This window comes from Zeus faber (assembly GCF_960531495.2).
Source record: "Zeus faber genome assembly, chromosome: 20".
NCBI classification, from domain to species: Eukaryota; Metazoa; Chordata; class Actinopteri; order Zeiformes; family Zeidae; genus Zeus; species Zeus faber.
Genome location: NC_137207.1, coordinates 9809018 through 9822104, shown reverse-complemented (window position 1 = coordinate 9822104; position 13087 = coordinate 9809018). Strand labels below are relative to the sequence as shown.

The window sequence follows — 13087 nt, the reverse complement described above, 5'->3', positions numbered from 1 at the left end:
TCTTTTCATTGCACCGATTCTGCGCCCCAGTGTGTGTGTATGTTTCTGTACATCCGTCTGCTGGAGAGGAGAATGAGTAGGTGTGTTTTAATGTGTGTGTGCGTGTGTGTGCGCCTTCACAATTAAGCACCGCTTCCTGAGGGCACATTTCACATGTGTGCAAGTTTTTCCCACCGCGTGGATCACGGCAGACTCTGTACTGTTGAGCACTGTATTGATGGAGTTGTACCGAGCAACAGTTACATTTGCAGAACTTGTCCCTGCCTAATGGCCCACATTTCCAAAACCCCATGACCCCTCTCACAAAATATTCCTGTCGTTCATTGGCGGGGTCAACTTCTAACCGCCGATCTGTGTGCATGGGTGTTCCTGTGCTTGAACTGACATCTTGTGTCAGATCAACCAATGAGGCAACCAATGAGAAGACCTTTCACTTAAAACAGGTCATTATCAAAGAGCTGTGATTTTCGGCAAACTTGCACTCTGCTTTTTTTCTTATGATTGTACTTAAAAGTTTCAGGTAAGTGTGCAGATGTTTGGTAAGTGTGACTGATAAACACATCAGTCCACACACAGTAGGCCTATTTGCATTTTTAGGACCTCTTTGGTCGTTCTGCATGATGAAAATATAAGACATGCTGATGCCTGCTGAATCATCCCGATGAAAAAGCGTCTCACTGTCTACTGTGTTGGTTTTCTTTCTAGCCGGATTTACTGAACTTCAAAAAGGGCTGGATGGTGAAGCTGGATGAGCAAGGCCAGGTACTGTATTATAGCCTCAATGAAGCCCCTTCCCACCTGCACTGAAAGCTGTGACTCTACTTGCAATGTTCCGTTTTTGTGTCATGTAGGAAAGGGATCCGGTGTCGATGTTCCGTGAAAGTCGTTCTGTAAATTTCCCCACTCGCGACCTAGTATCATTTCCGGCAAATTGCCTGTACGGCTGTGAATGGAAGTGTGTAACTAGCAGGGAAGGGAAGCAGTAACATTGCTGTAGAGTATGGGTGGAGCCAAATCCAAATAAAGCCTAAATGGTGTTTTTTCTTAGGAATATTTATTTTGTACAAGTATTTTAAAAATTATTTGTTTTGAGGACAAAAATAAAGAACCGCACCGCAGCGCGGAGGCAGGCTGCAGGGAGAGGACAGACAGAGAGAGAGAGAGTGTAGGTTGAAAACGTTCGCATTGATTTAATAACATGGGGTTAGGGTTATTGGGTCCGGGGACTGGGCTCTGTCCCCTCTCAGTCAGCGGAGGGAACAGAGACCGTCGGGGAGGGACGGGGAGCGACACACAGTCTTGCATGATATTCGACGCCTCTCGCGCGAGCATTACATAATGTCCAAACTGAACTTTTCCCTAAAGGAGGCCAATGTGGAAATGACTACCTACTGCCTTTGCCGGATATTTTTTTTTTTAATCCAGCAAAGTTATGGGTTCCATGTGGGAAAGGGGCTTAATTCTTTACTGTAAAATAATAATTATTTATACATACATACATACAGTGGTACTTTGACTTGCGTGTTTAATTCGTTCCGTGACAGAGCTCGTAATTCAATCTGCTCGTATAGCATATCAATTTTCCCAAATGAAATTAATTTAAATGCCATTAATCCGCTCCAGCCCCCAAAAAACCACCCGAATTTTTTTTGTTGTGTTTTTAAATAAGAAAAATGTATTTATAAATAACAAATGTTGTATAAAAACATAATAAAACACAATAAAAGAGAACGTGTAGATCATTTTTGCCTTCTCACAGATGATACAATCCACGCTATCTCCTGCGAGCTGCTTCTCCGTCAACCACACCAACAGCAGATTCTCCATCTTTTCATGGACAGCGGTCCGCAGCTTAGACATTATTTCAATGGCCTTGGCTGGCGTAATACCCTTTATCGTCTCCTTCCGCTTCAGTGTGGTACATATCGTAGAAGTACTACGCTCGTACTGCCTCGCCAATTCCATCACACGCTCACAAGCACATCGCTCATGTTTTTCTATTATTTTGTGCTTTAAGTCAATGGACATCATCCGCTTCTTCTTCTCAGCACTTACTTTTTTCGGACCATGGTTCGAAGAAAAGAATTTGGCAAAATAACTGCACAAAAAGCACAAATCGCGAGCACAAAACACAAAAGCGACGCTTCCACGCTCAGGTAACCACGTGAAGTGAAGGAGTGAGACGCGGGACGCCGGCCGGATTCCCTCGCCACGCCCACCAGCGGCGGTGCACCTGAAGCTCGCTCCTCGTAACTCACATTTTTGCTCGCAAATCAATACAAAAGATCGACGGAACGACGGCTCGTAACTCGGAAAACTCGTATGTTGTTGCACTCGTAACTCAAGGTACCACTGTATATATATTTTATTTATTTTTTTTGGTTGGCCTGGCAACCTACCAGGTCTATTGAATGGTAGAAGAAATGATGGGATTTCAGATTAGGTGTGACTGAGTCATCAAAGAAGAGAGCAGGTCACTGGTTCACATGAGATCTGATCTGTACACTTAAAAACTGGTACGGTGGAATATATTTTAGTGGCCTTTAGAGAGGTCCAGTCAAGCTTTGATGTCTGTTTACAGTGGAGGAGGTGGGGGCCTGCAGGAATATTTGATATATTCAAGTATTTATATGATTAGTCAGGAGTCACAGACTCAATCAGATTTTAGTGCAAGTTGTATTGTCTGAGACATAATTCCGCAGTAATTCAATCACCGTACAGTAATTGTGTCCAATTCTTCTTTGGCCCGAGATGATTATTTTAGACAAACCTCGAATGGTCGGCCTCTCTTCTCTCTCGTTCTGCAGTGGAAGAAATTTTGGTTTGTACTGACGGATCACAGTCTGCGGTACTACAAGGATTCCATCGCCGAGGAGGTGAGCTGTTGATCATTTGATCCGGGCCCCTTTTTCTGAGCCTTTTTTATCTCAAAACCTTGTTTCTTATATGTTTTTGTTTTTTTATCATTCTGATACTGTATGTGTGCCACCGCAGGCCTCTGATCTGGATGGTGAGATTGACCTGTCTACCTGCTACAATGTGACCGAATACCAGGCCCAGCGCAACTATGGTTTTCAAATACATGTAAGAGAAATCTGCTCCTGGGGATGCATTACTACAATGGGTTAGAGTATTGAATGTCTCAAATACAAAAACCATGAGACATTTTTCCCCTAGACACCAAAAAGCACTTAGGATATTTGTAATGGAGAAAAATAATGGCAGTCATTCTGTTTCAATGACCCAAAACAAACGATCTAACGTTATATTTGCAAAACGCAAATGTAGTGTCTTAGATTACATTACTTACATTACAAAGATTTTGGACTCTCAATCGGTGTTCTCAGAGTAAAGTGGTGTGGCTACCTCAGTTTTATTTATTTTAATGTTATGCTCACGATCAACCTCAAGACCCAGGAGGAGGGGGTGCACACTTTGTCGGCCATGACGGCCGGTATACGGAGGAACTGGATCCAGGCGGTCATGAAGAATGTCAGACCCTCCACAGCCCCTGATGTGGCAAGGTTTGTAACTGCAACAGTATGAATATGACACACTATTACAGATTGACTGCAGTCTGTGTTCTACACTTTAGAGGGAGAGAAAATAGTTTCAGGATTTACCCCTCAAAAGCCTGATGTTACCGCTTGGACAAGGAGTATTGGTACTTGATTAACCTGAAGTTAGCCAGTACCTTTGAGTTACTGTGAAGAAGGCTTCACCTTTAATTTTGTTTATTTATTTCAACTTGCTACTAGCTCCACTGAGGACCATGGAACTTTCTTACCGCTGGACGGTCTGGTTAGGCCAGATGTGACCCAAGACTCTCCTTCTTCTGAGGCTTCTTCTGTGGAGCGAGAGTCCACGACGGGGCTCAAGAAGAGCCGGGCTCGTGAGCGCAGGAGGGAGGGCCGCTCCAAGACATTTGACTGGGCAGAGTTCCGGCCTATTGCGCAAGCCTTGGCTCAGCAAAGGGCTCAGGAGGCGGAGGGCCTACCGTCTGACTTGATGGATCTGGAGCGGAGTCGGAGACGGGAGGAGAGGCGGAAGCGGTATGAATCGGTGGCCAGCTCGTCTGGGGAGCCGCCCTCCCTTGGCGAAGGAGGGAGGATGGACTACGAACGTGTCGAAGCGGACGGATACACAGGGCCGCAGGTGGGAGCTCCCGCGTCCCAAGATAGGCAGCAGAGGGTGGAGGAGGTAATAGAGCAGCACTGGCAACAGGTGGAGAAAACTCCCATACGGGACGAGAAGAGGGTGCCACTGCCCTCGACGATGCATCCAAAGGAGACGGCGGAGCTGGAGAGACTGCTGGAAAGTTACAAAAGAGGGGTGAGCCAACTTTGTGTGCACTGCATGCGATGGAGCAATTTTAAAGCAGGGGTTTGCTATTTTTCGACCCAGCAATTGGTTGTCATCATTTATAATTGATCATAACACAGCCTTGTTGAAACTTTACTATTGAGAAAACTGATTACGCTTCTGCTGCAGTTTCTCACTATGCTTAAATGCAGTCCAATGGGGCAAACGTTTAAGCCTTAAAAAATGTATATCTCCTTTCCGGAAAGCCAGATATTCTTTGTTATAGCGGGGAAAAAATGGTTGCAATTCATGCATTTTACCAGGTTTTTCATAATTATATTGACCCGACTGCTGTTATTCAAGATATGTAAAAAAGATAATAATAATAATAACACACCAAGACGTAAGACTATTGTGAGTTTTTCCCACTTTCGAATAGAAGATTTAACAGGTTCTTTAAGGCTTAAATGTTTGCCCCATTGGACAGCATTTAAGAACGGTGAGAAGGTGCGGCAGAGCGGTAAGTTACCCAGTTGTGAGGCTTTCAGCAAGGTTGTGCTATGAACAGTTATGAATGATGGAAACTACAACATTTGAATAAGGCCTGGGTGCAAAAAACAGCGCGCTTACCCTCTAAGTCGAATGCCTCCCTCCTTCGTTAGCGGGCTGACATTTTTCCTTGTCTCCTGTTCTCTCAGGTAGACGACCTCAAGGTACAGTTGGAGGGATGTCATCAGCAGCTCGTCGACTCCAACCACCATAAGCAGGATCTTGAGCTCCAGCTGAGAACAGCCCTGGAGAGAGAGCAGGACGTTCGCAGTGGTTATATTTCTCCGGTGAGTCTCTGCAGCTGACAAGTTTGTATGTCTGTGGTGTTGAACTGCAAAATACCGTATTATCATAGGAAGTGCTATTGTACAGTTTATGGTATTTCCTTTTCATTTTGTAACAGCTTTTGCATGTTGTATTTTATTGTAAGAATACATCAACCTGACTGACATCAAAGCTATGAAGCGGCTAAAATAATGTGCCTTTGCATGAGGTCATTGCATGTGGAGAAAAACATTGAAATCCTGATGCTACTTAAGCTTCTACTAGTGTATCTCTCGTTTGTGTATCTGAGTAGTATGGAAGTCCTGAACCCATCCCTGTAGTTATGTATTCAACATTCAATAGATCATGGGATCAGAGACGTCCATTTTCCAGTTTTCATTGGTGCTGTTGTTAATGGCATACTAGCCTCTGCTGCTAAAATGGTTGTCTTGAAATGTATGACGAATAACCTCTTGCCTTGTCTCCTAATTATTTGCATGGAAGCCAGATCTTCATCTTTTAACAACTATATAGAACATCCATTTTGTTTTTTTGTTTTTTTTCTATTCACAAATATCAAAAGTCAAGTAATGGCTTAGATAAAGTTGTTTCCTGGAATTCCTGTGATAATTGTGAGTTTGTTCTAGTAAGCCAAACTGCTTTGGATTACGTTCTGGCTATTTTATCTCATTGTTGAGCTTTTTCCTTGTTGGGATTTTAATGTCAATATATATTGGATATTACTTCAGTTACAAAGTTGCGGTGAATCCATATGAACATTTTTATAGTCGGTAGTTAAATATCACGCTTGACTTGGGTACATAGTGTTCAGCATCTCTACTGAGGAAACCATTTTTCAAGACCTGTGCTTGGACGACCAACATGGAAGAATGTGTGTGTTCGCCAGTCCTGATATGCTCTCCATCTCATAGTAAATCATCCAGCTGAAACTAATATTGCAATACTCACCCCATGAAATAACAACCATTTAATTTGCATGCCCTGTTTTGTTTGTCTAACACTGGCCATTAAATCTCTCCTTCTTATGCTTTTGTTGAAAACATTTAGGTTTTTAGGATTTAATCATTATATACATCTACATTAAATTTGCATTATCATATTGGGAATGTTTAATGTTGGATTTTGGGGAAAAAAAAATTGGGAGGGGTTGTAATTGTACGCTGAAAGCAATTAGCAAGCCTGTGTCACCCCTGCTGTGTGTTAACCAACTGTCTGGTCCCCTTTTCCAAGCTGGAGCCCCCTATGGGTCTGGAGGCTGATCTGGCGCCCCAGACGAAGAGGCCCGAACTGGTTAGTTCTCAAGCACAGAGCTTAACAAAGAAGTACCAGGAGACCAAAGAGCTCCTGCAGCTGCAAGAGCTGAAAAAGCGCAATATGCAGGCACAGCTTGGCCTCTCACTTCCTCACCTCTCACACAAGGACCCTCACCCTTCTGAAGCTTCAAAACCATCCATTCCGGAAGGTCCACCTCCGGAACCTGTCCAAAAGACTTTTACTTTCTTGCTTGAGGACAGTGCAGAGGAGCTCAAAGAGCTGGAGGACTTGATAACCGATAAGCCCCTGACTCTTATAGGACTCATAAAGTTGTTCAGATCACATAGCTGTAGTCAGGAGATAACTGAACAAAGTCATGTCCAGAATCTCCTGGAAACATGGAAATACCAGCAAGCGGTTGAAAATGAAACTATTAGGAAGAGCTTGGCTAGGGCAGGAGAGACTATACGAGACTATGAAGCCCGTCTCCTGACGATGGAGGATATGGTGGGGAAGGTTCAGAAGATAAAGTTGGAGAGCTTAAACAACCCCTATGGCCCTCTGTCAAAAATTGAAAGCCACTCAGAGGCAAGTGAAATGACTATTGGGATGCTCTCCCAGAGGGCTGAGCTGCTAACTATTGAAAATGGGGCGCTGAACCAAAGATATCAGGAGATGGTCAACCAGCTGACTGAAGCTGATAGAGAAATAGACAGACTGAAAGCTGAGATGGCGGAACTGCAGGGTGGGAAACGGCAACATCTCATCATGGAGGAGCTGAATAGAGTCAAGGCTCAATTGGCAGAGAACCAGGCAAATGCAATAGACAGGGAGTATTACGAGAGGGAGCTGAACGAAAAATCCTTGAGGCTCCACGAGGCCTTGGTGACCTTGGAGGAGCTCGGAAACACCCTGAGCGACACCGAGAAGAAGCTGCAGTTGAAAGAGGCCACACTTAAGGGTCTGGGTTTCCAGGTGGCCACTTATGGCGACGACGACGAGTCACAGTTGGAGAAGGAGCAACTTCAGGAGCTATTAGAAGCATCAAAGACAAAGCTGTTTGAGAATGAGGCAGCCTTGCAGTCTGCCGAGCAGCGCTATCAAAAGCTTGAAGCGCAGAACAGTGAGTTAATCGTTCAAAAAGACGAATCGGAAAACATCTGCAGACATAAGCTGAAAGAGGCAGAAGATCAGATAAATATGTTGAATAAGAGGTTAGAAATGGAGATGAAGGCAGGTAGTGATGAACAGACGGCGTATGTGAGTGAAAAAGTCATTCAGACGCGTGAAACGCAAGTTGTTGAAGAAGGACTTCTTGAGCAAGTGGTGAAAGACATGAGGATGAAGTCTGAGGCGCTCAGTTGGGTGGTAGAGATGTTAGCAAAGGTAGATGTTAATGTAGAGCAGACGCTCAGTGATTTAAAAAGCACTTTACTTGCCACAGACTGGCCTGGCTGTACTCAGGAAGATTTGGTCACCGTGAGCCAGAAAGGGACGGAGAGGCTGTTGTTAGAGGGAGAGTTCTGGAGTCAGCTGCTCAGCGCTAAAGAGGTGGGCCCAAATGAAAACGCCAGAGACGAAATACCAAGTTTTGAGAGGCGCGTGGCAGAACGCATGGTGGCAGAGAGGAGCTTGATGATTTTGATTGGTAGGATTGGCCCTCAGTCAAAAATAAGAGAAAGTCAGGAGATTGCCGTGACGGAGATTTCAAACATCTGCAGTTGGCTTGATGGTGAAACAAATGTTGTTCTGAAAGAATTGACGCAGACCCTGGAAGAGAAGGCATGTCTCTTGAACCGGATCATGTCTGCTGTGGCTTCTTCAAAAGATGCCAAGCTGCAGTCGTTGGCTCTATCCAGCTTTGATCCAGACGCTCTGCCAAAATGCCATTCTGAGTATCTCCTTGACGCCCTTAAAGACGCTTATATGTCTTATGTCATCATAAGGCTGGAACTTCGACATGAGGAAGCGCTAAGGCAAAAGCAGGCAGAAATTCCGATTTGTTACTCAGAATGTGCAAACTGTCCTAAGCTCAGAGAACTCACCAGGGATTTAAAGTCCAAGCTGGCATGTCTTCAGCATCACCTATCTGAAGCACCAGTGATAAATGACACAAGTTCACTGACTCCCATTCAGCTCGAAGGAGAGCCCATCGACCCGCTGGATAAAACCATTGAGCTCCGAGACATAATAGCCAGACACAGTGAAGAGCTGCGGGAGGTCAAAGGGATCTACGAGCAGGAAGCCGAGAAGCTAAGGCAGGAAGTGGCCAGGGCCAGTGAGACAATGCGCCTCTGTTCAGAGGCAAACGTCAAAGAGATAGACGCGCTGACCGCATGCATGGAGAGCTCGAAGAAGAAGCAAGAGCTGGAAAGGAAAGCCCTCGTGGAGAAGTTTGAAAGGGAGATGGAGGAGCTGAGGAGTGTCGCCACCCCGCCGAGCCCGGCCTCTCAGTCGGCAGACGGGTCGGGGGACAAGCCGCCGCGGCCCGCCTCATCGCCAACGTTAAACCTGAAGGAACGCATCCAAGAGCTGGTCACTCAAGTGTCAGCCATGACAAAGGAGATGAGGCTGCGTGAGCAACAGGGTGACGCGACAACTCTCCGGCTGAAATACGAGAAAGACCTGGAAAACCTGAAGGTTGAAGCACTCCTTGTCCTTTGCCGTCGCCCGATCCGTGATCCCTTGTGTCCCTTATGGCAGTCCCCGGAAATACCCCTCAACCCCTACCCCAACCCCACCTGCCTTCCTAACCTCTGTCACTCCAATCCTGCTTTGTTCTGTGAACCAGTTTCCTTCAGTGTTGCATGACAACTAATAAGTGCATGTTATCATTGGCGCCGCAGTAGTTGAGCACAGAGGAACCCATTTTGGCAGGGGGGTTGTCACTGTCAATTTTAATATCTGCTACAATCGAAAAGTTTGATTAAGCCGGGGGGCATAGTTATCAGATGTTTGACGAGGTTTATAATGTCTAAATCTATGCTCTCATGAAATGAGTTCCTCAAGGTAGTTCAAATGTGCCTCTTTAATATAACCCTTTTTCATACAGCTCTGGCAATAGTGGGCTAAGGGCCAAGAGTTCACCCTTTGCCAGACTGTTGCTGACTGTATGCTTTTTTGTCATTTTGGATAAGTTGTGACAAGATTTTATAGTTTATGGGTCTGATCTCTTTTCCTTTAGCTGTTTCTGCTAACCAGTGTACTAATTCTCCTCCTCCTGGCTCTGCGTAATACTGTTTAACATTTGAACACCAGAATATTTTTTCATTATTCCTCTTCTGTGCATATTAATAGAGTTTTGTACCATTAGTAGCTGATCTCATCCATGTTAGCCTGTGCAAGGTCAATCTTTTCAAACGCTTTGAACAGTGTTTGTTTTCTATAGTGCAGTCTAGAGTATGTGGGTAATCATTTGCATAACATTTAGCTTAAGTGTCTAACACTGCAATTTATTTTCTCATCAGTCTGCATAGGCTTCCTAAATAGTTTAGATGTACAACCCCCTTGATAAACCAGATAGAAGCATGTAAACACATAGACAGACATGGAGCCTAATATGTATCTAAACAAAGTGCAGGGGCTGCTGGCTGGGATGTCGGAACAGAAAGCCCCCATTAGCCCAGTGGGAGACTGTTGGCTTGCTCTGGTCTCTGAGTTAGGTCCTGTACTGCTTTTGCGCTCTCGTAGCCTTGATCCCTGTGAAAACAGACTAGGCTGACATGTCTACTATTTGGCTGCTGCAGCACTCCTAGACAGGGAGAGAGCGACAGAATGCAGGCCATAGCTGCACCGCGGCCCGAGTACTCAGATTAGCGATTGTGAATAGGGGACGGAAACCGGCCCAGGAGCAGGGCTGAGCTGGCCGGAAGGCCATTCAAATCCCCTCTTGTGGAAACATGAACTGGAGCTTGATTATATAGTAGCAGAATTTAAAATAGTTGTGATCAGGATTACCCTCTTCCCCACCCTTTCTCCTAACCCTCAAAGGTGCAACTACTTACTTGACCTCATTTGACAAGGTCAAAGGCTTGCCATTAAGAGGCATTTTACTGATCTTTGTCTTGTAAAATTCGCTGAATTCTTCTTGCCATCAGATTCAGCTCATCTGTTTATAATTTGCACTACATGTAGAAATCTAGACCATTTCATTAGCTATTAGCGGTCTATATGTTAAGTGTGTGACAACGATGTTTACATAGGAAAGCCCTGTCTTTTGCACTGGCAATGAGGAAACCTTCTCCGCAGCTCCTTCATCATATTGTGTACACAGTCATTTCTCTTAACCCTATTTTGTAATCACGCAGGCTCATTTTGCTTGCGTGGGCTATAGCTCGCAATTCCTTGCTGTTATTGAAATGATGAGCTCTAGCTCATGCTGAGTGTGTGTGTGCGTGGGGGGTGTTCAGGAGAACCTCTCGGCCCCCAGACAAGTCCACCCCTGCAAGCTCACATTTGTCCCTCCGTCGCCCTCCTTCTGTCTCTCGTAGGCCACCTGTGAGAGGGGCTTCGCCGCGATGGAGGACTCCCACCAGAAGGTTATCGACGAGCTCCAGCGGAAGCACCAGAGGGAGCTGGAAAACCTCCAGGAGGAGAAGGAGAGGCTGCTGGCGGAGGAGACGGCGGCTACCATAGCAGGTCGGTCGCGGTGACGGGCCAACTTTTCAGTATGAGACCTTAAACCCTCCCAAGAGGGGACAGGATTTCAATATGGCCAGTCACTACATGGGCTGGCTTCGTTAAACTGTGTGGAGCTTAAATGTGGAATCAACCTGGTGACATTTCGGCCATGCATGTTGTCTCATTTAAAGCACAGGTTCACACCAGTGCTTGAGATGTCTTTTTTTTTCCCTGTCAGATCTCACTGATCATAAGGACTCATTCAATTAGGGGGGGTTACTGTTTTCACAAACAGATTCTCTGCTACTGTACTGAATCCTATCCACCGCAAAATGATCTGAGCGAATATGGAAGATTGAGATTTCCCCACGAATGAACGCCGTTTGTGCTGCCGCAGCGATCGAGGCGATGAAGAACGCCCATCGATCGGAGCTGGAGAAGGAGCTGGACAAGGCTCGCAAGGCCAGCAACAACGCCGAGAACGCCGACATAGAGGAGATTCGCAGGCAGCACGAGTAAGCTTCCTCTCACGCCGTTTCCCACCCACCTCCGGGTTCTGCTTCCAGATCTCTCAGACATCGATGTTCAGCTCTCTTAAGGAGGAGGGCTTCTGCTCGGTGGCTCCCATTAGCTCTCTCTCTCTCTCCCTAAAAGAAACATGCTCAGTGCGCATTCACACCCAGTCCATCATCTCAAACATTTATTGTCTTTTTTTCTTTTTTTTTTTTCTTAAAGGAGCCTGAGTCGAGTATTCTCGACTCCACATTTCCTGCACTCGATCTAAAGAGTGATTAATGGTGGCTCTTTTACACAAGTGCTAATATTTGGGCGGTTCTTTGTGCCGCAGTTCCCAGGCGACTGGTTGGAACTTGTGGGCCGGCGCTTTGTGTTTTCACTCTCGCCTGCGTGCTCCAACACATCACCCCCGCCATCGCTCGTGGCGCTGCAGGTGTTATGACCTGACAGATGGGATTGTGATAGGCGTGATGAGGCTATTCAGCAATATTTAGAGGTCGACGACAAGGTTAGCCAAAAGCCGTGCCGACTTATTCATTGATCAGTTTGTGAAACTTGGCCCAAAGGAAAGGGGGAGGGGGGCATTGGGCCACGACTAGGCTACAGGCAAACTGTAGTCTAGGTGATGGGGGATCTGTGAGAGAAGGGCAGGTGCAGTTCCAGTTGCATTTTAGTTATTTGGGGTTTCTTTGTGGTAAAATATTAACTTTTGCCTGATACTCTCATTGGAATTGTAGCTTTTAATAAAAAAAACATTAACAAAACGGTAACACAGTGAAACCCTTTTAAACCAACATCTCAGATTCAACCACATTCTCAACATCTGGCAAGAGAAAGACATACTGCCACAGTGGAAGTGATGCAGATGACATACATGATCCCAATATTAGGAAGAGAAATACTGTTGCTGCTGTAGCTTCTAAAGAATAAAAAGAGAAGTCCTGCTGAAAACCTGAACTTCAAAAGGGAGTATAATGATCATTCTCAAGCACTGACGGTTATCAATTCCACTTTTGGCCAAGGGGAAACCGCTGCGCTCCAAGGGAGCTCTGCTCAGCTAGGCTGTTATGTATTTAAGGTTTTGCAGCAGTATCAGTACCCTACATCTAAAAGGGTGAGGCCGTGCTGTATGGCTGCTTGCGTTCCAGGGAGGAGCTGTGTTCCTTCCACCGGGAGATTGAGGTGCTGTCCGAGCAGTATTCCCAGAAGTGCCTGGAGAACGCTCACTTGGCCCAGGCTCTGGAGGCTGAGAGGCAGGCCCTCCGGCAGTGTCAGAGGGAGAACCAGGAGCTCAATGCACACAACCAGGTACACACACACACACACACACACACACACACACACACACCAGGACATGGATCCCTGGCAAGCCTGGACCCCCTAAACACAAACACACACAGGCTAAGCTTTTCCTACTTCTACTTCCAGGAGCTGAACAACCGCCTTGCAGAAGAGATCACCAAAATGCGCTCCATGGTCAGTGAGGATGGAGACACCGGTGTCACGATCCAGGGCAAAGAGCTGTACGAGTTAGAGGTGCGCCGCTTTAAGACCATTTTAT

General features: G+C 45.9%; 1 protein-coding gene across 5 annotated transcripts in view; it reads left to right on the top strand.

Moving 5' to 3' along the window:
• The window catches only part of LOC307245746 (myosin phosphatase Rho interacting protein), a 47758-nt gene that overhangs the window by 29492 nt on the left and 5179 nt on the right, over positions 1–13087 (top strand). For 4 of the 5 annotated variants that reach the window (XM_080021405.1, XM_080021406.1, XM_080021407.1 and 1 more), the window contains 11 exons: positions 706–762; positions 2808–2876; positions 2995–3084; positions 3412–3524; positions 3759–4332; positions 5001–5138; positions 6367–9030; positions 10881–11028; positions 11408–11525; positions 12675–12834; positions 12955–13062. In XM_080021405.1, coding sequence (XP_079877531.1) covers positions 706–762; positions 2808–2876; positions 2995–3084; positions 3412–3524; positions 3759–4332; positions 5001–5138; positions 6367–9030; positions 10881–11028; positions 11408–11525; positions 12675–12834; positions 12955–13062 — 4239 coding nt within the window. The remainder of the gene's footprint in view (positions 1–705; positions 763–2807; positions 2877–2994; positions 3085–3411; positions 3525–3758; positions 4333–5000; positions 5139–6366; positions 9031–10880; positions 11029–11407; positions 11526–12674; positions 12835–12954; positions 13063–13087) is intronic. The other variant, XM_080021409.1, reaches the window with a different exon arrangement.